This window comes from Aedes albopictus, chromosome 3, assembly GCF_035046485.1.
Source record: "Aedes albopictus strain Foshan chromosome 3, AalbF5, whole genome shotgun sequence".
In the NCBI taxonomy this organism is placed as follows: domain Eukaryota; kingdom Metazoa; phylum Arthropoda; class Insecta; order Diptera; family Culicidae; genus Aedes; species Aedes albopictus.
Genome location: NC_085138.1, coordinates 122,527,211 through 122,550,509, shown reverse-complemented (window position 1 = coordinate 122,550,509; position 23,299 = coordinate 122,527,211). Strand labels below are relative to the sequence as shown.

At 43.4% G+C, this 23,299-nt stretch overlaps 2 protein-coding genes across 2 annotated transcripts in view; both read right to left on the bottom strand.

The window, feature by feature from the left end:
• Positions 1-23,299, bottom strand: part of LOC109433280 (uncharacterized membrane protein DDB_G0293934) — a 509,917-nt gene that overhangs the window by 445,081 nt on the left and 41,537 nt on the right. The window lies entirely within an intron of this gene.
• Positions 19,965-22,523, bottom strand: LOC109433278 (SRSF protein kinase 1-like). The gene has a single exon (XM_019709708.3). It carries the CDS (start codon positions 22,395-22,397, stop codon positions 21,030-21,032), a length of 1,368 nt encoding a protein of 455 aa, XP_019565253.3. The 5' UTR covers positions 22,398-22,523; the 3' UTR covers positions 19,965-21,029.

Genomic DNA, 23,299 nt, shown 5'->3' with positions numbered 1-23,299 from the left:
CCGGCCCCCTCCATCTTCGTCACACCTGTGTGTGGTGAAGGTGATCCTTGCCTCAAGCCTGAAGCCTGAAGCTGACTGGAAGCGATTAGAGACGACGACGACGACGACGACTGGCAAACTTCTTCGATTCCGATTGCGGGTTCGATTTCTATTTCCGATTGTGCATGCGGGGAATTATATTTCCCATCAATAAGCACTTTTTTCTTCTTCTTGGGGGGAAACAGGAAAGACGAATCATGGCACCACAATCGGGGCAAAATCCTCCCACCTAGCAGATGAGAGACACCGGTGCGGCGGTGACGACACGGGAAAAATGTTATTGTAAGCAAATTTACCTCGTCGTCGTCGTCCTGATCCTTCGAACCGTCGGTTGTAGGTTGTTAGAACTAATGGACCAGGCAGGATGGAGGTTTTGTTCAGTTTGTCGGGGGGTTTTCCGGACCGGTGGTGGCGTGATCCACTTTGAGACCGACGACCGGATTCGTCGATGCTTAGACATGCGGGCCAAATTTTCGGCGAAGAATTTGGATGAGAGCAGAAGGGGCATGTTTTGTGTATCCTTGGCGCAGGAACAGCAAGCACCCCCGCATTGTGATTGAGAGTCGTCGTTTGGCGCACGTCGAACTTTCGAAAATCGATCACCACCGGTAGGAATATTTGAAAGAATTTCGTTTCCTTTGAAGGTTTCCTTTTTTCTTGTGAGATTTGTGATAAAGATTGTATTGAAGGGGGATGAAATCATTTGAAACATTCACAATTTGATCTGATCTCTTTTTACGTACATATTGCTAATTGAATAAACAGCGGATGACCGCAACCTTCTCTACAGCGAGTTCGGATGACCACAACTTTGTCCACAGCGTGTTCGGATGACTGCACCCTAGTCTACAGAGTGTCCAGATGACCGTAACCGTGTCCACATAGTGTTTGGATTACCACACCCTTGTCCACAGCATGTCCAGATGACCGCAACCTTTCATCAGCGTGTCCGGAAAACCTCAACCTTGTCTACAGCGTATCCGGATGGCAGCCTTCTCCATAGTGTGTCCGAATGACCGCAATCTTTCCACAGCATGTCCTGATAACCGCAACCTTGTCCGGTGTCCGGATGACCACTACCTTCTCCATTCCATAGCGCGTTCGGATGACCGCAACCTTCTACACAGCGTGTTTGGATAAATAAAACCTTGTCCACAGCGTGTCTGGATGACCGCATCCTTGTACACAGAGTGTCCGGATGACTGCAACCATGTCCACAGAGTGTCCGGATGACCGAAATCTTGTCCGCAGAACGTCCGGAAGACCGCAACCTTGTCGACAGTGTCCGGATGCCCACAACCTTGTCCACCGCGTGTCTGGATGACCGCACCCTTGTCCATGGCGTTGTCCACAGCGTGTCTGGGTGTCCGCAACCTTTTCCACAGCGTGTCTGGATGACCACACCCTGATATATAGCGTTGTTCATAGCTTGTTCGGATGACTGCAACCTTGTCCACAGCATGTCTGGATGGCCGCAACCTTCTCCACAGTGTGTCCGGATGATCGCAACATTGTGCACAGCGTGTCCAGAAGACCGCAGTCTTGCCCACAGAGTGTCCGGAAGACCGCAACCTTCTCCACAGCGTGTCCAGAAGACCGCAGCCTTGCCCACAGAGTGTCCGGAAGACCGCAACCTTGGCCTTGTCCGCAGCGTGTTCGGATGACCGCATCCTTGTCCATAGCGTGTCCAGATGACCGCATCCGGAAGACCGTAACCCTGTCCACAGTATGTCTGGATGACCGCACCCTAGTCAATACGCAGCTAACACAAAGTCGTAAATGATGTTCAATAGGATGCTAAAGTGGAGGCCATATACGTATCTGCTTCCATTTAACCGCGTGTAAAGTGTACGCATATCGCCACCACTTTTGCATCCTATTCAACATCATATGCGATCGTGTGTTGACTGGGTAGCGTTGTCCCCAGCATGTTCCGCTACCTTCTCCTCAGCGTGTCCGGATGATCTCAACCATGTGCACAGCGTGTTCGGAAGACCGCAACTTTGTCCACAGCGTGTCCGGAAGATCGCAATCTTGTCTACAGAATGTCCGGATGACCGCAATCTTGTCCACTGCGAGTCTGGATGACCGCAACCTTGCCCACAGCATGTCTGGATGACCATATCCTAGTCCACATTGTGCCCGAATCACCACAACCTTATCCACAGCGTGTCAGGATGACCGCAACAGACAGCGTATCTAACTGTCCGCCACCTACTCCGAAGCGTCTTCCCTCGCCCACTGTAGACTGAAGGTCTACTGAATCTGTGTTAGTTGTAGACGGAAGGCCTAAAGCAACATAGATTCGCTTCGGTATGCCGAACGCCGTTTGTTAGACGAAATTTCCCACATAGTGAAAAAGTCTTGTGTTTCAAACCGGTCACATAGGTGAATCAATCAGCGTCGTCTTCAACGGAATTTATTTTTCCCTAGCATCATCAGCATTTTGGATGCCGTGAGGCGGCAGGCAGGGCTGCTTTTGCTTCCTTCGATTAATATTTGCTCCGATTTTATTTGAATAGAATGCGCCTTTGTTGGTGCGGCAGACGATCGATCGGATCCCCGTTTGGCGGTACGTTTCAGCGCATCAGACGTTATTTTTTCCCGATTTTTTTTTCTCGTTTTTCGGACAAATATAAGAAGAGACATTTCGGCGACTGAGGTGAGTTCAAACGATTGATTCCAAATAATCGTGTCCGGCGCGAGGGTGAGGCACAATCCTGTCTCACAAAGCTAATAGACTGAGACTTTAGGGATGAAAGACAGCAGCATCATTAAACCGGGAGGAAGAGAGCGAGTCCTTCTTTTGTTGGGAGCAGCTTTGGTCTTGGTCCGTCTGGAGCAGGATACAAACGACGACGACGACGGGGAGATGCACCGCAAAGCTTATAGAGGGATGCGTCAACTGAGCGTAGCAAATGATGTCCTTTGAACTTTGCAGCAAGACGACAAGATGCGCTTCGGCGATTGATCCCTCAGGCGATTGGGAATGTGAAAGTTATTGTTAACGAAGGATGATTTGTTTGAAATTTTTAAGGACGTCTTTTACCTGGGTTTTGTCTGTCTGAATTTTGAATTGAAATGTGTTCTGCAAAGTTTCTTTCTTCGATATTGCATCAACGCATGAAAAGAGATTTTTTGGTAAATGTAGTTCATCAAATTATTTTCCAGTCTTCTGGTCTTCTGGTTTTCTGGTCTTCTTGTCTTCTGGCCTTCTGATCTTCTGGTTTTCTGGTCTTCTGGTCTTCTGGTCTTCTGGTCTTCTGGTCTTCTGATCTTCTGGTCTTATGGTCTTCTGGTATTCTGGTCTTCTGGTCTTCTGGTCTTCTGGTCTTCTGGTCTTCTGGTCTTCTGATCTTCTGGTCTTCTGGTCTACTGGTTTTCTGGTCTTCTGGTCTTCTGGTCTTCTGGTCTTCTGGTCTACTGGTTTTCTGGTCTTCTGGTCTTCTGGTCTTCTGGTCTTCTGGTCTTCTGGTCTTCTGGTCTTCTGGTCTTCTGGTCTACTGGTCTTCTGGTCTTCTGCACAGATAAAAATATGTTATATGTCATGTAAAAACTCAGAGTCATGCTGAATTACATGACATATAATGGAATTTTTTTTTTTTTTATGTCTTTATTTATGAGATTTTCAGCCCGAGGCTGGTTCATCTCAGACATATAATGGAAGTTTACATGATGTTTCATGAATTTTACATGATATGTCATGTAAACTTCTGTGATATCCCACGCTCCAATTATATGCATCATATGTCACAGAATTTTACACTCTTTTTTCGATCTGTGTGGTCTTCTGGTCCTCTTGTCTTCTAATCTTCTAGTCTTCTGGTCTTCTGGTCTTCTGGTCTTCAGGTCTTCTAGTCTTCTGGTCTTCTGGTTTTCTGGTCTTCTGGTCTTCTGGTCTTCTGGTCTTCCGGTCTTCTGGTCTTCTGGTCTTCTGGTCTTCTGGTCTTCTGGTCTTCTGGTCTTCTGGTCTTCTGGTCTTCTGGTCTTCTGGTCTTCTGGTCTTCTGGTCTTCTAGTCTTCTGGTCTTCTGGTCTTCTGGTCTTCTGGTCTTCTGGTCTTCTGGTCTTCTGGTCTTCTGGTTTTCTGGCCTTCTGGTCTTCTGGTCCTCTGGTCTTCTGGTTTTCTGGTTTTCTGGTCTTCTGGTCTTCTGGTCTTCTGGTCTTCTGGTCTTCTGGTCTTCTTGTCTTGTAGTCTTCTAGTCTTCGGGTCTTCAGGTCTTCTGGTTTTCTGGTCATCTGGTCTTCTGGTCTTCTGGTTTTTCTGATCTTCTGGTCTTCTGGTCTTCTGGTCTTCTAGTCTTCCAGTCTTCCAGTCTTCTAGTCTTCTACTCTTCTACTCTTCTACTCTTCTACTCTTCTAGTCTTCTAGTATTCTAGTCTTCTAGTCTTCTAGTCTTCTAGTCTTCTAGTCTTCTAGTCTTCTAGTCTTCTAGTCTTCTAGTCTTCTAGTCTTCTGATCTTCTAGTCTTCTAGTCTTCTAGTCTTCTAGTCTTCTAATCTTCTAGTCTTCTAGTCTTCTAGTCTTCTATTCTTCTAGTCTTCTAGTCCTCTAGTCTTCTGGACTTCTAGTAATCTAGTCTTGCTGTTCTCATGTCTTCTCATTTGGATCACCATATGGTCATTTGTTTGCAAGTTGCCATGCTTATCCCTGATCACCTCTGGGAGCAAAATCATGAAAACACTGTTGAATCAACCCATTCAAAATTCCAATTGTCATGGCAAGAAGTTGTCCCTAATGGTGTTCTAATGACACACCATTCAAAACTTCAGTAATTTACCTTCAATCCGCTCCAATATCGAAGTCCAGACATAAATTAACTAGATAAGTGCTTTCCAGAAACTCACACCGCAAACCATCTTCAGAGCGCATTCATTCGTTTTCATCGCTTCCAATCAGTTCGGTACCGACGACCGAGACGAGAAGAACCAATCAATGGAAAGAGACGAGACGACATAAAAAAGTGCCTGCTAATTGATTGTTTGTAGCTTTCCGCCGGTCGTCCCTCAGTCGTTGTTGCTCCGCTTCGATTTTGTGTCTTCGTCGTCGGACCTTTGGTGCACAAGTAGAAAGCCCATAGAAAATAATGAATCGCTTGAAGCACTGCGCGTTCCCAACAACCTTCGCCAAGGGACGACGATGACAACGATGAAGAAAGAGGTAAAAACAAAGAAATTAATTTCTTCATCTTCCATTTCTCGAAACGCGCTCCGATCGGGGGCCTTGCGGCTCCCTTCTCCGTAATCTGAATCGTTTGATCACACTACTGCCCAGCCCGCAAGAAGACTGCGCCAGATGATGCCCACCTCGCTTTAAAAAGACGACGACGATCGTCGCCTTTAATACGAAGCCGAGCCCATCGTCGAATCCCCGCTGCTGTCGAACAGTCGTCGTCGTAGTCGATGAGCAATCGAACGACGAATATTTGCTTTTAATCACTACCCATATAAGAGGAGCAACGTGGTCGGTCACCAATAGCTAGAGCACTCTCGCCACGAGTGAGTGGTGCGAGGAATCGAAAAAAATGTGCTCTTCTTTCAATCCGAGCGCTTCATCGTCGTTCAAGGTGGAACTGAAACCCACAGACAAGACGAACCTTATAATTTGTTTGCGCGTAATTATGTTTGTTTCTTGCGAATGCATACTTTTTTGCAGCGAACCACAAGAGGGTAGTGAGCAATGGTTTCATTCATAATTCGATCGATGAGGTTTACACTGATACAATTGGATCGGTGAATTTGAGTTGAGTTTATGCCTTGACTCTTAATTCTACACATAAGCATGGGAAGCACTCACTCAATTATTGCGACTTCTCTCACTCATATTCACATACAAATGGAAACGAGTTCACTTATTACACTACCTTAATCAAGTAAATTCTTTCCAACGGCATTGCGTTTTCTACCTGTTCGATGAGTGCCGAGTGAAGCATGGAAAGTCAGCTGAAAGAACCCCTACCGAATCTGAGTGCTGAAGGCGAATCAAGCGCTAGTGAGCAACAGGAATAAGAACTCTCACTTGCAAAGAGTTACACTCACTTGCTATTTTCTCAGCTCAGAAGCATGCCTTGTAGTTATATCCAAAAGTTTACCGAATAAAGTAAGGGTCGCACACGCATAAAGGGGATAGACAAAATGATCGGGACAGGCAAAATTTTCACTTTCCAAAAAATGTTGAACTAGCTGTAACTTTTCGAAAAGTGCATCAAACATACTTAAATATTTACTTTAAGTTCATCAACTAGTTGTGTATCAGTAGTCAAAATTTGGAAAAGATCGGACCATTCTTCACGAAGTTATAAAGATTCTCGAAAAAGGTGAAATTATCCGATAGCCAACTTTGAGCTGTTATATCTCCGGATTCAATGAACCTAATGCAATGAAATTTTTACCCTTCATGACTTATATAATGAGGTATGAAGAACCATTAACCTAACTTTAAATTCTTAACACGGAAGAAAATTATAACATTAGATTATTATTCTAATAAAACACCAAATTATCCAAAACATCAACATCGTTTCAAAATTGAAGATGCAAATTATAGTTCATTTAATTTCCCTCTGATTGACTTATATATAAATGTGTTTTAAAGGAAAGTAACAACATAACCGCCAATAAATTGAAAAAAGTAATGGAATGCATAATAAAAATAGACCAATTTACTAGAGAATAATGAAAAAAATTAAATCGCCATAACTTTATCTCTTGTTTAAAATTTCAAGTTAAGTCAAATGTTTTCCAGAGTTCGGATAATTTTACCTTTTCAAGAATTTTTATAGCTTCGTGGATAATGGCCCGATTATTTCCAAATTTGGACCACTGATACACAACTAGTTGATGAACTTACAGTAAATATTTGAGAATATTCGATGCACTTTTCGAAAAGTTATAGCTCGTTAAACATTTTTTGAGAAGTGAAAATTTTGCCTGTCCCTATCATTTTGTCTATCCCCTGTACCTTTGTCGTGGCAGAGCTATGAAATCGACTCTCCACAAATTGAGTTCACCTACATTCACCTCGTGGAGAGTCGCCTTCATAGTCGCCTATCCTAGGATAGATTCGGGAGTTTTCCTCAGGATTTCCTTAGGCATTTATTTAAAAATTCTTTCTGGAATTCTCTAAGCGATTCCTCTAGAGATTCCGTTTTTTTCCTTTGGTTGTATTTTTTTAGAATTCTATCAAGATTTTTTCCCGATATTATTACAGGAATTTTCCCTGTGGCGCCTACAAAGATTATTTCCGGGAATCCTCCTGTAATTTCATTTTAATTCTTTTAAAGACTTCTCTTGGGATCCCTCTAAGGATTTTTCGAGGCATTACTCCGGGAATTCCTCCCAGGATTCTTCCTGAAATTTCAACCGTAATTATTTCTGGTTTTCTTCAGATATTTCTCCCGTGATTCCTTCATTGACATTTCTGCCTAGATGCAGTTAGACATGCTTCTCAAGTTCGATCAACCAAATTTTCTTCAAGTTTTTTTATTTTATTTTTTAAATTCCTTCGAAAATTTGTCCCTCAATTCTTACACAGATCCAATATTCCTCCCAGGATACCTCATTTGTTTTTTTCGAAAATTCTTTTCAAGATTCTTTTCGGATTCTTTTGGGGATTACTCCAAGAATTTTTCGCAACCTTCTTCCAGAGATTTCTCCCGAGATGACTGCACGGATTCCTCCGGGATTTTTCAGTACATTCCACCAGAAACTCTAAAAGGGGATTCGTCCAGGGATTCCTCCCGGGATTTTCCCAGAATTTCCTCCAGAGATTGTTTCTGAGATTCCTCCCGGGATTGCTGCCGGGGCTCCGGATTGCCTTCCCAGTATTTTTCCACGGGTTTTCCAAGGATTTCCCCATAAATTTCTTCTTATAATTTTTAAAAATACTATAAAAACTTGATTTTTTTCGGATTTTTTTTAAGATTTCTCTTGGATTTTAAGGAGATTTTTCTCATATATTTTTCTCGGAATTCCTCCAGAGATTCCTTCCGAGATTCCTACAAGGATTCCTCTTGAAGGGGATTCGTCCAGAGATTCCTCCCGGGATTTTTCCAGAACTTTCTCCAGAAATTTCCTCTGAAATTGCTCTCGAAATTGATCCCGGGGTACCAGATTGCCCTACCAGGGTTCTTCCAGGGGTTCTCTAAGGATTAATCCAGAATACCTCTAGGATTTTTTACTTGGAGTCCTCCAGCGATTCTGAGTTTCAGGAATTCAGCCAGGTTTGTCTCCAGATATGACTCAAGAGAATTTTCCTCCAAAATTGTTTTTGAATTTTTTGTCAGATCCTTGCCAGTATTTCTGCCAAGATACTTCCAGGATTTCCTTTTGGGATTTCTCTAGGGATCCTTTTCGAGATTCTTGCTGGTATTGCTCCAAAGATCAGTCCAGGAATTCTTTCCCACTCTCGGATTTTGTTTTCGGAATTTCTTCAAGAACTTGTCTTGGGATTGCTACAGGGGTTTCTCCTAGGATTCAGAATTTCTGGGTTTTATCCAAGATTCCTGTCAGGATTCTTTCTTGGATTCTTTCAAGGAACCCTCTGGGATTTTTCTTAAGAATAATCGGAAAACTTTAGGATTTTTACTGGATATTCCTGCAGGAATTTCCCCAGAAACTCTTCACGGGGATTCGTGCAGGGATCCCTCCCGGGATTTTTCCAGAAAATCCTCCCGGGATTGCTCCCGAAGCTCCAGATTGCCTTCCCAGGATTTTTCCAGGGGTTTTCCAAAGATTATTCTATAGATTCTTTTCAGAATACTCAATGTTCCGAATTCCAGGAATTCAGTCAGGTTTGTCTCCAGATATGACTCAAGAGAATTTTCTTCCAAGATTTTTTTAAATTTTTTTGTGACACTTGTTAATATTTCTCGCATGATACCTTTAGGAATTCTTTTCAAGATTTATTTAGGAACCCCTTTCCAGGTTATTACAGGAATTTCTCCAGAGATAAGTCCAAGAATGCTTCCCTACTCCCGGATTTTCTTTTTCGGATTTTTTCCAAGAATTTGTCTTGGGATTTCTACAAGGATTTCTCCTAGGATTCTGAAGAAGATTTGTTTCAGGCTTCCTTCTTGAATTGTTTCAAGGATGACTCCAGGTATTTTTCAAGAGAATACTTCAAAAACTTCATTTTTTTTTCGGAAATTATTTTAAAGTTTCCTCTTTAGTTTCTTACGGGGATTCCTCCTAAGATTTCTTCAAGCATTCTTCCAAAGATTTCTCCCTTGATTCCTACAAGGATTTTGCTGGGCAATTTTTCAGGGATTGCCTCAGGAATTTCTAATGCCGGGATTTTTTCAGGAATTCCTCTAGAGATTTATCCTGACATGCTTCCCGAGATTCAAGTTTTGTTTCTCAAGATTCTTCCAGGGATTTCCCAAGGATATTTCCAGGAGTTTCTGCTTGGTATCCTCCAGAGATTGCTAACAGGAATCCTCCTGTAACTTTAAGTAGATCGATAGTGGATTGCTTCTTTTTCAGAATACCTCTCGTGATTTCTACAAAGATCGCTTCCAAGATTTCTTCAGGAATTCCTCACGGAGCTCTTCCAGGAATTTATTCCGTAATGTTCCAAGATTCTCCTCTCAGCATTTCTTCCGAAATTTGTCCCATTATATTTCCGGAACGTAGGATTGAGTCGATGGGACAAGCATAATAATTATTATGTTTATCTTTTCCATGAGTTCAGCAAAGTTTGAGTAACAATCAAGGACACTCATGTAGTATTCGGAAATCAAACTTCAGATGGCAACACTGATCAAGGCACATAAAACAATCCATTAACCGGGTATGTTGCTCTTAGGCATCAATTAACTTAGATATTGAGACATTAATAACTAAGACCATTTGGCAACATTGCTCAAGTAAATTCATTTTGGGTTAATAATGTCGGGAACATAACCTGTTATTTTTTTTGTTATTTCGATTTTTTTTTGTTCTTTTTTAGTTTGTTTGTTAAATTGTAAGCATGCCATTATTCATTTAAACCATATGATTTCATAAGCTAGCAACACTGCTGATATCAATAAAGTCATTGGATATTTTTTTAAGATGTGAAACATCTTCATGTTTAGATAACTGGCAACATTGCTCAAGTAAATTCATTTTGGGTTAATAATGTCGGAAACATTACCTGTTATTTTTTAAATTATTATTAACTATCATTTCGATTTTTTTTTATTTTTGTTTTTTTTTTTGTTTGTTTGTTAAATTGACAGCATGCCATTATTCTATAAAACCAAATGATTTCATAAGCTGGCAACACTGCTGATATAAGAAAAAAAATAAATCAGCACATGCAAAGTTTCAGCAAAGTTGAAATGAGTGTCACGGCCACGGGTAGTGTAGTGTTTTTAATCCAAGGATACAATTTTTTTATGCTGGCAACCCTGCTTACTCAAAGAAATAAACTTAATTTATGTATCGTTTACACTATAGGACTGCAAATTAGAATTTTAGACAAAACATGTAGACGGAATCTAGTTCTTTTACACAGACCCCATTAATGATGCTATTCAGTGGTGTCATCGAGGTTACTCAAAGTTATTCAATGAATAACCAGTTCATGAGATGTAAAAATTAACTTCCCGTATGAGCGCCTTTGAAAATTTTTTTTTTTTTTTTTACTTGTTCGTTTATTTGGAAGGCTCGGGCGCCACATGGGCATAACTGAGCCGAAATCTTTTGTTTTTACAATGGTTTTACATTTTACAATTTATTACTGCCTTAAGACTATGTTAGTTTGGGAAGCCGAAGTACTCGCGGCTATTTCGAGGTTAAGGATTGAAAAAAAAAATAAAATAATATTGGGAAGGAGGGATTAATGGGTTTAAAGCTAAATTATTTGCTAACTTATACTAAAACATTGATGGGACAATTGTCCATATCTGTAATGGAAGAAAGGACTTTATCGGTAGACAACGACAAGAAGAGGACAAACGGAAGGGGGGTGACGACAGACAGGGGCGAACAACAAAACCAAAAGGCGGACAACGAAAACAAGGAATGTACTACATCAAACTCTGACATCAACACGTTTCAAAAACTGATAAATCAGGTTCATGTATTCCAAATCAAGTCCTGCCAACACTTCTCTAACGGGTTTCTGTTGTTTTCCTCGGACCCGGAGAATTTCATGCAGCTCAGATCTGACCTCACGATACTCATTGCATCCCCACACGACATGTTCGATATCCTGGTAAGCCACGCCACAGACACAGAGATTGCTTTCTGAGAGCCCGACACGGAAGGTATGTGCGTTCAACAAATAGTGGTTGGACATCAACCGACACATTACACGAATGAAATCGCGGCTCAAATCCAACCCTTTGAACCATGGCTTCTTCGACACCTGTGGAATGATGGAGTGCAACCATCTACCCATCTCTCCATTTCTCCATTTGTGTTGCCAGCTGATCAAGGTCTCCTGACGGGCCAATGCAAAAAATTCATCGAAGGCGATTTGACGCTCGTAAATATCGCCTTCGCTAGCACCCACCTTAGCCAGAGAGTCCGCTTTCTCATTGCCCGGAATTGAGCAATGTGAAGGGACCCAAGCTATGGTGATGATGTATGAGCGTTTGGACAAAGCACTCAAGACTTGGCGTATTCCTTTCAGGAAGTACGCTGAGTGCTTCATCGGTTTCATTGACCGAACAGCCTCCAGAGAGCTTAGACTGTCGGTAAAAATGAAGTAGTGCTCAGGTGGGAGAGTGCGAATGTACTCTAAGGTGTAGTATATAGCCGCTAGCTCAGCAATATATACCGAACATGGCTTTTGAAGCATAAAGGTGGCGCTGTGAAATTCGTTGTAGACACCGAATCCAGTCGAATCATCGGTTTTGGAACCATCTGTGAAGAACTGTCTGGCCCCGCTAACATGCCCGAACTTACTTGCAAAAATTTGTGGAATACCTATGGAACGAAAAGATTCCGGTACACCGGTGATCTCATCCCTCATAGAGAGATCAAAATCCACAAAGGAGCTGTCGAAGTCTGAGAAGTTGTCACGATTGGTGTTAACCGGAGATGGGCTTACCTCCAGCGTCATGTACCAGTAGTACACACTCATAAAACGAGTTTGGGGATTCTGTTCGAGCAGCTTTTCGAAGTTTTCTATGACTAACGGATTCAGAACCTCGCATCGGATGAGGAACCGGAACGACAACTCCGCAAAGCGGTCTGTCAGAGGCTGTACACCAGCAAGTACCTCTAAACTCATTGTGTGAGTCGAGTTCATGCAACCTAACGCGATCCGAAGGCAACGGTACTGAACCCGTTGAAGCTTCAGCAAGTGTGTTTTCGCCGCGGATTGAAAACAGAAGCTACCGTATTCTAAAACCGATAGAATGGTTGTTTGGTACAGCCTGATCAGATCTTCCGGGTGTGCTCCCCACCATGTTCCGGTAATAGTTCGCATAAAGTTGATTCGTTTTTGGCATTTCTGTATCAGATACACAATGTGCTTCCCCCAGGTGCATTTGGAGTCGAACCAGACGCCGAGATATTGAGAAGACATGCTATGAGTGATTGTCTTACCCATCAGAACGAGCGGAAACTTAGCCGGTTTGTGTTTTTTAGAAAAGACAACCATCTCAGTTTTCTCCGGAGAGAACTCGATACCCAGCTTGAGAGCCCAAGTAGACAAATTGTCCAAAGTATCCTGTAGTGGTCCTTGCAGATCAACTGCTATAGATCCCGTTACAGAAACAACACAGTCATCCGCAAGCTGTCTTAACGTGCAATTTTCCATGAGACAATCATCTATGTCTCTAACATAAAAGTTGTAAAGAAGGGGGCTTAGACATGAACCCTGGGGGAGACCCATGTAGCTAATTCGTGAAGCTGTCAAGTCGCCATGAGCGAAACTCATCTGCTTTTCAAACAGCAAATTATACAAAAAGTTGTTCAGAATTGGTGAAAGGCCACTGTCGTGTAGTTTGTCGGAAAGAACATCGACACAAACTGAATCAAAAGCCCCCTTAATATCCAAAAACACTGAGCCCATTTGCTGCTTTTGAGCAAAGGCAAGCTGAATTTCTGAAGAAAGCAACGCAAGACAGTCGTTCGTACCTTTGCCTCTGCGGAAACCAAATTGTGTATCTGACAACATGCCATTCGATTCAACCCATTTGTCCAGTCGAAAGAGAATCATCTTCTCCAACAGCTTCCGTAGACAAGACAACATCGCGATTGGACGGTACGAATTATGATCCGACGCGGGTTTCCCGGGTTTTTGAACAGCTATCACCCTCACTTGTCTCCAATCATCCGGAACGATGTTGTTATCCAGGAACTGATTGAACAAGTTCAACAAGCGCCTCTTAGCGACGTCGGGGAGGTTTTTAAGCAAGTTGAACTTGATTCGATCCATTCCTGGAGCGGAATTGTTACATGAAAGAAGAGCAAGTGAGAATTCAACCATTGAAAAAGGCCTATCCATGTCGTCCCTATCTTCAGAAACATCACGAATTATTCGCTCGACGGGCACGGAATCTGGACAAACTTTTTTTGCGAACTTGAGAATCCACCGAGGAGAGCTTTCTCTATCCTCGTTTACCGACGACGCGTTACGCATTCTTTTTCCGACGTTCTAAAGTGTTCTCATAGAAGTCTCGCGCGACAAACCCTCGACGAACCGACACCAGTAACCGCTTTTCTTCGCCTTGATCAAGTTCTTGAACTTGCTTTCAAGGGAAGCATACCGCTGAAAGTTTTCGACCGAACCGCGTTTCCGAAATACTTTGAACGCCGCGGATTTCTCGCGATAGATTTCTGTACACTCACTATCCCACCACGGATTGGGGGGTTTCCTGCGAACCGACGGACCTGGCACTGGTCGACGTTGTGCCTGAAGCGCGCTACTGATGATCAACTCCGACAGAAACCGATACTCTTCCCGCGGTGGAAGAACTTCTACCGATTGCTCACCGTCGATAATTGCTTCCGCGTACTTCTCCCAGTCAATGTGCTTGGTGAGATCGTAGGTGATATCGATCGATGGAGACTGATGCGACCCGTTGGAAATAGAAACAACAATCGGCAGATGATCACTACCATGGGGATCCTGGATAACCTTCCATGTACACTCCAGCGATAGTGAGCTCGAACAGATTGAGAGGTCTAATCGGCTGTTTCTGGGGCTGCCATCTTGAGCTGGAGGTGCCACTCGTGTAACTTCTCCGGTATTCAAAATTGTCATGTTGAAGTCGTCGCAGAGGTCATATATCAACGTTGAACGGCTGTCATCGTACAGTTCCCCCCAGCCTGTACCATGGGAGTTGAAATCTCCCATGAGCAGCCGAGGCTCGGGCATAACCGAGCAGATGTGAGCGAGATCCCTGCGAGATATCGCAGTTCTCGGAGGAAGATATATGGAGGCAACACTGAGGGTTTTACCTCGGATAGTCACCTCACATGCGACGGCTTCAATCCCTGTCATCGGATAAAAATCGACTCTGTAAAATGGGTGCTGCTTCTTGATCCCTAGAAGCACCCCTCCGTACGGGTCGGATCGATCAAGGCGAATGATATTATAATCGGGAAAAGGTAAGGTTACATCAGGTGTCAGCCATGTTTCGGATAGTGCAAAAACATCGCATTGTAAATTGTTTACTAAAAATTTAAAAACGTCTAATTTCGGTGTAATACTACGACAGTTCCAGTGTAGAACCGAAATCGTATCTTCGACCTCGGTGGTTAACTTAGCCATCGAAAGATACGATTGTCGCAAGGAGGGGCATTTTAGAAGCCAACTGCTTCAAAACAGGAGTCACACAAGGAAGAAGTCCTTTTACAATGTTCTTCACGGAATCTGAAGCATTGAAGAAGCTGAGGATGATGTCTACGATGCCAGAGAGCGTAAACAATGGCGCACCCTGAGGTTGCTCCTGGTGCTCCGAATGCTGTCTTTCCGGTTGAGAATTCGAAAAACGTGGGACATCTGGGATTTTAGATGTTCCCGGGAGTGATGGAAAGTCTCGTTCGTCCTGGATTTTGAATCCCGGAGGGGAACGTTTTGTGACTTTCTTACCACTCTTCAAATTTGTCATGGTGGGTTGGGGGTCGCTGCTAGGCAGATTCCGAGGTTTTTTAGTGGGTCTCTGGAGCCTCATCCGTTTCCTCGTTTCACCCTTGAAAACAAAGGGAACCCCGTCCCCGACCTCAGAGTCAGAGCCCTGATCATCGAGAGATAAAGACGAGTAGATGTTACGGGATTCAACGGTCGGGGCAGCTTTTTTCAGCATTTCGGCGTAGCTTCGCCGTGATCGCTGCTGCAACGATCGTTTTTGATGTTTTTTCTGCTGTATGTACCTTGGGCAATCAATCAGATCATGTGGACGGTCGCTGCCACAATAAACACACTTGGGCGGCGTTTTACACGCACCGTCCACATGTCTCTCCCCGCATGTTGCACAGCGAGGTTTATTGCTGCAGTACTGGGCGGTGTGACCCAGCTGCTTGCAATTGATGCAATTCATTACCTTCGGTACATACAGCCTCACAGGTAGCCGAAGTTTGCCAATCGCCAGCAGATCTGGTAATGCAGATCCGGAGAAGGTCACACAAAATTCATCAGATGGTGTGTAAACCTTCTTCTCGCCCTCCTGGGATACCGAATGCAGTTGCCGGCAATCCAGTATCTGGACAGGAGGTAGAGAAGGGTTATGGAAACGACCACAGCCTTCCATGATCGTTTCGCAGGTCAAAGATGCGTCGGCGACCTTCCCCGAAATCTCTATCGACGCGCTCGGAAGGTAAACGAAATACTCAAGAGTAAACAACTCGCAGGCCACAATCTCATTAGCGTGTTTTCGGTCGCCTACTGTCACCCGAAGCTTAGCTGTACCGACCATGTCAATGGAGACAACGGAAGAATACCGCTTAGTCAGATCCTTGCTGATTTGAACGGTGTTCAAACGTTTGCCTTTGGGTCGGAAGAAAACAACATATGGCCCGCCAAAGTCGGGAGGGTAGGCCTTGAGGCGGGGGGTCGTCGAAACAGTTTTACTGTTGGTGTCCATTGGAGAAGCACCAGGGTGAAGGGAGACAAAGGGGTTAGCATTTATATCGCCTTGTTGGCTCGAGCAATCCGATGCCAATAACAAAGCTTCGTTGATGCGGTACGACGTACCCCCGCCATCGTCATCATCGCCCATTGTGGTAGCTAACTACCACCACGGGGCACTCAAAAACTAACACTATCACGGGGACGAGAAATAATCAAAAAAAAAACAAGGGACAAAATTAACGCTACAGGAAAAGTGAGAAAAAACTGCTTATGTACCAAATTAAATCTAATCAAAGAGTCAGTGGAGAGGGGGGAACAACGAGGGGTAACTTTATTTACTTATCTTTGTGCACTCTGTTTAGCCACAGGCTCGACGACGACAGGTCCAAGCGATCGGATCGCCCGCTCTGGGAGGAAGCGAGCTGCTGCTGAGCGCCCGTCGTGGTGTGCGGCGGTTGAACGCTCTCTGCTCTTCTCTCGGTGGGCTGCTGCTGTCGACGACGATGAGCTTGGGTACTCACTGGAAGAAGCCGATCACGGCCGCGCGAGCGGCGCGGTGTGCGGGGGGTGCTGCACTTCTGTGCTCGATAGTCGGTCAATGCGCCACGTGATATAATGAAAACGTGAACTTTACTCAAATCAAACGAACTTTTGCGGCAAAAAATGTGGCCTAGCCAACCGCACTCGTCCCACTAGGGACAGTCACTTAATAACTTGATCACTGGGAAACACTAGCACTTTGAAAATAGCCACCGAACTGGAAAGTATCGGGAGACAAACCGGACGAACTAAACCTTGCGACTGTCTCGCACGAACGCTCGCCAAAGAGTCAACCTTTGAAAATGTAAGAGAAATAATAAAAATAATAGCTGTTTTTTTTTTTGCGCTTCCATACATGTTAAAAAGTAACTTTTCGGTGAAACTAGCATTTTTTTTTTAGATTTTTTGAAATTTCTCTCATGATTTATTTAAACTCATTCAGAATTTTCTCCAAAATGCCTTCTGACATTCTTCTGGGGATTCCTTAAAAAAATTCCCTGTAGATTCCTTCAGAAATACTGTATGAGATTATATTACTTGATATTGTCCAAGGATTCCTTTGAGAAATCTTCTATTATTGTTTTTTTTCAAAAAAAAAAACATCAGAAATTCGGTTTTAAAATCTACTAAGATTTTTTGAAGAAACTTTACCAGTAAATTCTTCAGAAATACTTCCAGAGATCTTTATTAATATTTTTACAAAATTTCTCAAAAATTCACGCAGGAATGTGTCTAGAAATTTCTACACGTATTCATCCAGAAAATCCTGCAGGAATTCCTCCAGTTAATCTTGCTATTACTTTCAGTAATCAAACTGAAATTCGCCCAAAGATTCTTGCTGAAGGTCATACAGGGATTTTTTAAGCATTTCCTTCATTGTTTTCTCAAAAAAAAAAATCTCCAGTGTTTCCTCTATGGATAAATCTAAACATTTCTGCACAAATTCTTCAAGAAAACCAGAAAAATTTCCTAGGAATTTTAACAGGAATTCCTTTGGAAATATCTTAAGAGTTTTTTCTAGGGATCTTTACAGAAGTGTATCAAGTTTCTTCTGTAGGTAATTCCAATTATTGAAGAAAATACGCCAACCGATTGCTTCAAAAATACTCAAGGAGTTTCTTCAGTAAGTTTTTTTCAGAAATTCCTTCTTATATTCCTTCATGAATTTCCCAGATATTTTTTTAGATATTATTCTAGGGATTCTTTCAACAGTACTTCCTTAGATTTCTACGGGAATCCTATAGATTATCTTATGTGCTGGATATTTCTTCAGAGATTCCAAAGACTTCTTCATAGTTTCCGATTTTTTTTCAGAAATTTCAGTACAAGATTTCTTTAAAAGTTATTCATACAGTCTTGGGATTCCTTTAGAGATTGATGCAGGAATTGTTTAAAATAATCCTTTAGGGATTTTTTCAGATGTTTTTCCAGAATTGCACCAAAAATTACTGGAAGAATTCTTGAAATAATCGCTAAATCAGGGAGCGGACCTGGTGTGATAGTTAAAGCGCATGCCTATCACGCCGAGGACCTGGGATCGAATCCCACTCCCGACAAACTCACAAAATGTGAGTTCTTCCTTCGGAAGGGAAGTAAAGCGTGTGTCTCGAGATGAACTAGCCCAGGGCTAGAAATCTCGTAAATGCAGGCAAAAACAAATCGTCAAATCAATTTTTTTTTAAATCCTGATGATATTCATTCTGAAAAAGATAAAATATCGTTATATCGGTCCTGTCCCTAGGAGTTCTTAGGAAATATTCTCATGCTATTTCTGCAGGGATTGGAACACAAACAAGAAAAAATAAAATTCTCAACTTAATCTTGCGGAAATAAAAATAAGACCGAGAAGAATTCTTTACTAGTACTACCGAAGAAATTTCTCAGAATTTTTTTTTTTTTGAGGAATCTTTGAAAAAATACACAAAACTAAAGAACTCTCCGCAGGTGTATATAGAAGAATGTTTTGAAAAGTTCCTTGAAAAAATCCAAAAATCTCTGAATATATGGAGCCATACCTGAAAGAAGTTCTTGATAAATTCCATCAGGAAATAAGCACAGAATCTCTGTGAAGAGAATTCTACTGGAAATGCATATTTTGAAGAAACCATTGGATGAGTTCCTGAAGAAAACCCTGGAGAAATCCTAGAAAGAATTCTTGAGAAATTTCTAGAAAAATTCCTGGGGAAATCCCGAAGAAAAACTTATGTAGGAAATTCTGATGATGTTCCTGGAGGAATTCTTTTAAAATGATTGAATAAATGCTTGGAGGAATACATACACAAACTTCTTTAGCAATCCTTGCAGGAATTACCTTAAAGAATCCCAGAAGGAATCCCATGAGGGATATCCAAATATTTTATTTGAAGAAACCCGTAGATTAGTTTCGAGAAAAATCGTTAAAGAAATTAATGGAGGAATTCCTGAGAGTATTTCTGGAGGAGTCCCTGGATAAACTTACACAGAAATGCACACAAGATGGAGGGATTCATGCTGAAATCATTTTAGAAAATCCTGCGAGAAGCAACTTTTTGGGTGAATCCTGGAAAATTTCACATAAACTCAGAAAGAATCTGTTAAGGAATTCCTGGGACACCCTGGAGGTAGGTAAATCTGACTCCAACAAGTTAAGTGAGCAAAAAGTCATCCAGTGTTCTCTATACCGATTTCTGTTTTTGACAACTGGCAACACTGGTCAAATGATATAAAACAAATATCTATGAGAATTTCGTGTTTCCAACTAGTAATCAAATGTGTTTGTTCTGCAAACAAGAAAAAAAAATCATGGTCTAGAGTACCAGAGTAAACTCGTGGTTACGTTAATCCATTAGATATTTCCTTATCAGCTGGCAACACTGGTAAAATATATTACAATCTTATTGCTATGGATTATTTGATAGATAAAATGGTCGGCAAACAGGAGGAATTGATCAAGGTCCCAAAAAAGACTCCAATAATGATCACTTTTTAGAAGCTGGCAGCACTGCCAAAATACAATCAAACTCATTCTAACATCCAGGTCTCTTTGAAATGTAGTAAATTTGTTTGTTGAAATTCGCATAAAATAATGTACTCATTGCTGTGACCTAGTCCACCAAAAAACTGAAAATCTATTGAAATTGTTATTGCTACCCTGCTTCGACAATTGTTCGACTTATCCAACAACTCTCAAGTGATCACTTTTCCTAAGTGTATCCCCATCCTTCCACATTCGATAGTAATCCCATGGTTATCGAAAGCGGGTTGCGATAGCACCCAATCCGGCAATTAACGGGCGGTGCACGAAACAGGCAAAAAAGATGAATCACAAGGAGGGCTTAAAAGTCCCCCTCCGTCCGAGAGCGAGATATCTCTTGAGTCTGAGCCTTCGCGCATCACAAATTGATTACGGCTCGGTCCAGCCAACCGACCGACTACCGGGGCATCCTAGTCAATAATTTTACAATATCGACGACGGACGACTGACTGGTCGGATGCTCCACTCGAGAACCACACGGACACGGACGTAGTCCGGGGGATATCATTCCTGCACACTCATCGCTTTCCTGTAGAAGCTGCTACTGCCGACTCAGCGCTTCCATTAAGGAGGCTCATTTGTATTACTTTTCTCGAGTTCATCATTCATTTGTTCGACGGCGGCGGCGGCCGCTGCGCTGAGTCCTAGTCCACTATCTGCTGCTGGCCTGACTCACCCACAGAGCCGTGAACCGGACGGGAAAGAGAATGGCCAACACATCACCTAGAGCATTTGTGTAATGCGAACGAATCAATTGTAATCATTATTACCCCCATGATGATGACGACGACAACGACGATGATGATGCAATGGATATCGGGTCCGGGAGGGACCCAACAACCGATCCACGATGATAGGATGGGTCCGCTCTGCTGCTGCCCTCTAATCGGCAGTCGTCGACTGCGACGACGACGACAACGACAACGGCGATAACGACGACGTGGGGTGTAATTTATACGTGCTCTTAACACGATTGGAAATGTGGGGGTGGAACCCCCGACGACAGTAGTAGGTACCTATAGGTGAACGTTCTCTCGTATGGGGATGGATCGCATGGATGGATGAATGGCTGGTGGATATGCACGACTGACGACGACGACGACCGGTGTTGTAGGCAAGTGCGACAAATCCGGAAGCCGCTTGTTTGTTTAGTTCAGCAAGCAGTGCCGATTTCGGAAATTGGATGAAGACGTTTGTGACCCGGAGAAGTGGATGACTTGTCAGGAATGTCACAGTGGATTAGGTTTGGGACAATTTTGGTAATAGATAGTGACTTTAGATGGTAAAATTGTTATTGAATGAAGAGTCATTTCGTCAAACAAAAAGTATTGTACTGTGCCAGATAGAAACACATTATGCTGCATTTGTTTGTTCATTATTGCTGAACTTTATTTAACGACATTTCCCAGAAGAGCTATACCAACAATTAACACTTAAAACAGTCCAGCAACCATCTATGAACTAGACAGTCAACCGCAGTCGCTCGTTCTTTCGGATCATATTCCAACATCGGCCTCAAGAATTCGCTGAAGTCGTCGGCATCCTGCTGGTTCCACCCATATCTTTCCCGCAACATAGCATCCAGCGCCCAGGGCTTGACATCCTTTACGCCCCTCAACTTACCCTTCGAGTTAAACAAATCCCGGGACTTCTTCCCCGACAGCGCAATCCTTTTCGGTATCGGTCCGAGCAGCTCGATCATGGACGCTAGGTGGATATCATCACATCCGTCCTCATCCGAATCATCCGTATCATCAGCACTGGAACCCCTGTCCGACTCCGCCGAATCGAACAGATGCTCTCCGGTGGCCAGTTCGAACGCCATACACGCCACGCTCCATATATCGGCGGCAGTGTCATAGCCGGACTCGATGATCACCTCCGGCGAGCGGTACTCTCGCGTTTGGATGTCCTCGGTGTAGTGCTTGTCGATCCGGCACGCATTTCCCAAATCGGCAATTTTTATTTCGAAGCTGTCGCACACGGTGAATGCTGGATCTTTGTTTGACTGAGTGTCACTGGGCTTTGGCGAGTCTGGACAGGGTTCTCGCTTAGAGCTCTCAATCTGGAGGTCTTCAACCTTTTCAACGACTGTTTCAACTTCTTTCTGCTCGTTTACCGAAGTCCTAGAATGCGTTTCCTTGGGAAGTTCAGATGATTCATCAGCCAGCTTCCGAACATATTCGTCGTCCACACAGAGTAGAATATTTTCCGGTTTGATATCGGTATGAATCACCTTACACTTGGTGTGTAGATAATCCAGTCCTTCCAACACCTGGCGCACAATCGACTTCACATTAGGGACCGGAAGACCTTTGTACTCACTTTTTACGATCAGCTTCAGCACGTCGCATCCCAGCACTTCAAAAACCATGCAAACATGAGTACCATTCTCGCCGCTGATTCTGAAATCATCCAGCAGCTCAACCACCTTCTGTCGCTTCGGATCGCCCGGATCAGCTTCCCTTACTGCTTTGAGTATTTCAATCTCATCCTCCGCAGTTTCGGTGTAAATTTTCTCCGATTTGACGATTTTCAACGCCACGTAACGTTCTCCCTGTAGATCCCGACAAAGCCAAACAGTGGAAAAATAGCCCCAGCCTAGCTTCCGGATGACCTGGTATCGCTCCTGGAAGACGTCTCCCGGCTGAACCGGATGGTAACCTCCCCAGCGGTAATCGTTCGGACTTTCTTGACGTTCTTCTTCTGGTTTTTCTGGAAACTTCTCATCCCTATTATCGATGCTCTGTTTGGAAGTACCCTTTGGTTCGAGTTCGGAGGTCGAAACTTCCATCTTCGGTCTGGTGATTCCAGCAGATTGCTCAGTCGATAAGCTTACAGTCGTCCCTGTAATTGATGTGACTTGTTATAACTTACAGCTGGACAGCTTCCGCTGCTACGTGTATATATCAATAGAGGGGTGGACTCGAGGATAGACACTGACCTGATTCTAACGTGGTGTTGAGCATTCGTGACAGATGTATCGCGATATCGAATCGCCTACTTGATCATAACATCTTCCACATGCGTGGAAGTGCATACAGTCTAGGTAAATATTTAGGACCTGGTAGAACTGCAGGCTGATCTCTCGTCTTCATCGGGAGCATCCGCATACTCTCCGATCTACTGAAGAAACGCGAGTTTGGCATCGTAGCGCTGTATGGGGAGGGTTAGATAGGGCGCTTGGCGCGAACACCTAGAGGCAAATATCTGCCAGAGACAGGCCAGGCAACACTCGCGAGCTGGGCACAGCTTTCATCGTGTAGGGCGATATGAAGACTGCAGACTCGCGTGATCAGATGCTCATTATCAACATCAGGACCTATCGTGACTCTGACTAGTACCCGGTGAAGGTCAAGCTGTGCCCAAAACTCTCCGTCATCAACTATGTATGGATATCGCCTCAGTATACACGCAGAATCTAGAGGAGGAGAGTTAGCTCGATGTGGCATCTCTAGAGGACTGTTGGAGTACAGTCGAAGCAGCCATAAATGCCGCAACCGAGAGGTAATGGTGCGCTGGATTTTCTGGGATTTTCTGCCGTTTGTTTGATGGAGACTTGCATAGACGGGTGACGGTTGATTGCATGGTCTCATTGGCGGAGAACACCGACAATCATTGTTCCATGAGGCTTAGGCAGACCGCAAGGTTTTTCCCCGGCTATCTTAATTCCAACACCCAGCAGACATATGGACC